The 2332-nt window shown below is 35.4% G+C and overlaps 1 protein-coding gene across 1 annotated transcript; it reads left to right on the top strand.

The window, feature by feature from the left end:
• Positions 1-946: 946 nt before the first annotated feature.
• LOC108345321 (uncharacterized) lies at positions 947-1989 on the top strand. Its single transcript, XM_017583912.2, has one exon. The coding sequence runs from the start codon at positions 1025-1027 to the stop codon at positions 1841-1843; it is 819 nt and encodes a 272-aa protein (XP_017439401.1). The 5' UTR covers positions 947-1024; the 3' UTR covers positions 1844-1989.
• The last annotated feature ends 343 nt before the right edge of the window (positions 1990-2332 follow it).

Genomic DNA, 2332 nt, shown 5'->3' with positions numbered 1-2332 from the left:
TCTTTTTGTTTTTTTTTCCATGTAGCTGTTGATTGGAAGTATTGCCCCGTCAACCAAGCCTCAACTTTGTCCCTGCCTTAAAAATCAAATATATTAACAAAATAAGAACATTAACTTTTTGCCACTTTCATGTATCATACGTAAGCCAACATAAAAATTATAAGTAATTATCGTAGTTATATGCCTTTCTAGAGAAAAACAGTTAGCACACAATCCGCAGAAGTGTGAAAAACATTACAAGACAAAACAAGGTTCGTTGCTATGTGAAACAAACATATGTGCGTGTATATATTACTTTCTCTTTACGTTACTAAGTATCTTTAACTTCAAACTTTAACCAATGAAATAGAAAAACAATAGCAGCATTTATTATATTATAAGGTGTTCAAAAATATGTTTATATTTTTAAAATAATCTCTTTGGTTTTGCCATATTGTTTTATAAATATATTAATTTTTTATTATAAAAATATTGTTATCATGTTACTTATATTAATTTTGGTTGGTCGGAATATTTATATTATGAAATTGCAAATAAAAATAAAAATTTAAATAAGACCTCTTTTATTCTAAAAATATAAATAGATACAAAGTTAGAAGACAGTTGTTTGACGACAAAATAAAGAAAAATAAATAAATAAATAAATAAATAAATAAGGGTTTTGTTGTCACTATGTATATGCATTATGGATGAAGTGAAAGTGTAAACATGTTCCATATGGTCATTGGTCAACAGAGGTGTGAACCAGCCCTGAAAGTAACATTTAAATAATTAAAATTCATCACAATTTAAAAAAAAATAACGAAAGAAGATAATTATATTTTTTATAAAAAAGTTCATTTATTAATCACTTCTTTTTTATTTGGAAAATTATAACTCAAGATAATGTTTAAATAAAAAACAAAAGCCAAATTGTTGGTGGCTGTTTGTATATTCTTAGTTGTGTATAAATAACACCAAACTCAGTCTCATGCTTCTTGGAAGAGAACAAAATAATAAAATTCAATAAAAAAAAAAAGAAATCATGCAGAAAGAAGAACATGAGAGTGTGGAGGAGTGGTTGGTGTGTCCAAGCTTCAGCGCGTATTCCTCCAACACGCTCGACGATATCGCGGATCAGGTCACGCGAAATGACGATCGCTTCGACCAAAACGACACCGACTTCGAGTTCGTCGCGTTTCGTAAGGTCGCCGACGGTGTGTTCCTGGAAGCGGTGGCGGAGGCCGAAATTCCGACGTTTCCGATCTTCGACCGTGATCTCGCTGCAGAGGCGGAGAACGGCGGCAGAGGTCGAGATTCCGGTGAGGAGGCCATTCAGAGTACGCTAGGGAAGCTTCTGCTGGAAGATTCGACGTCCTGCTCGTCTTCGGAGGTGGACGACGAACTGGAGAATGTTCCGCCGGGGACGTACTGCGTGTGGACGCCGAAACCTTCTCCAGCGTCGACGCCGTGTCGGAAGAGCAAATCGACGGGATCGTCGTCGTCGAAGCGGTGGAAACTTCTGGATTTACTGCGGCGGAGCAACAGCGAGGGGAAGGAGTCGGCGGTGTTCCTGACGCCGTCGGTGAATTCGTTGAAGAAGGGAGTGAAATCGGAGAACGGAAAGAAAATTGTTGCGAGTGGCAGAGACAGTAAGATGTTTCCAGCGATTGCGGCTATTGGCGGCGGTGGTAAGAGGTTTCCGGCAATTGCAGCGGTGTCGGCGCACGAAGCGCTTTATGTAAGGAACAGAGAGATGCGGAGAGAGGATAAGAGAAAGTCGTATTTGCCCTATCGACAGGATTTGGTTGGGTTCTGTGTCAATCTCAACGCCATGGGCAAGGCCTTCCCTCTTCTTTCTTGAATTTTTATTTTTATTTTTTCCAATTCTATAAGAAAAAGTTAAGCTAAATTAAATGGATTGAAATATCCTAGGCGAAATTATGATAGTAAAAATATAGTATAATAGTGTAATGCAAAAGTTGCTAAGACGAAAATTGAGGTATCAGACGTCAGATGTCAGAGTTATGAGGAAAATGTTTGAGATGTGTAAGTTGTCTGTGTGTTACCTCTCAGAGACGATGTTATGGCAGAAGATTTTAGGTCTGGTTTCTGGTAATATTGTAGAATTTGTGGTAGTTATAATATTACTTTAGTTAGTGAAATTAATTATTTCTTATTTTAACATAAATATAGTAAAACCAATTATCATTAATTATACTTTAAATAGTTTCTTTAGTACATTTTTCTTTTTTTATAATTTGAATCTAAGAAAGAAAAAGAAAATTAGTTAAAATTAAAAAGAATAATTAATGAATCATAGTTTTCCTAAAATAACAAATGTAAATGAATT

Source organism: Vigna angularis, chromosome 8 (genome assembly GCF_016808095.1).
Source record: "Vigna angularis cultivar LongXiaoDou No.4 chromosome 8, ASM1680809v1, whole genome shotgun sequence".
Taxonomy (NCBI): domain Eukaryota; kingdom Viridiplantae; phylum Streptophyta; class Magnoliopsida; order Fabales; family Fabaceae; genus Vigna; species Vigna angularis.
This window is presented reverse-complemented; position numbering and strand designations above follow the sequence as displayed.

Bases quoted from the DNA above. Each gene is read 5' to 3' on its own strand.
- LOC108345321 (XM_017583912.2), top strand. From the start codon at position 1,025: ATGCAGAAAGAAGAACATGAGAGTGTGGAGGAGTGGTTGGTGTGTCCA.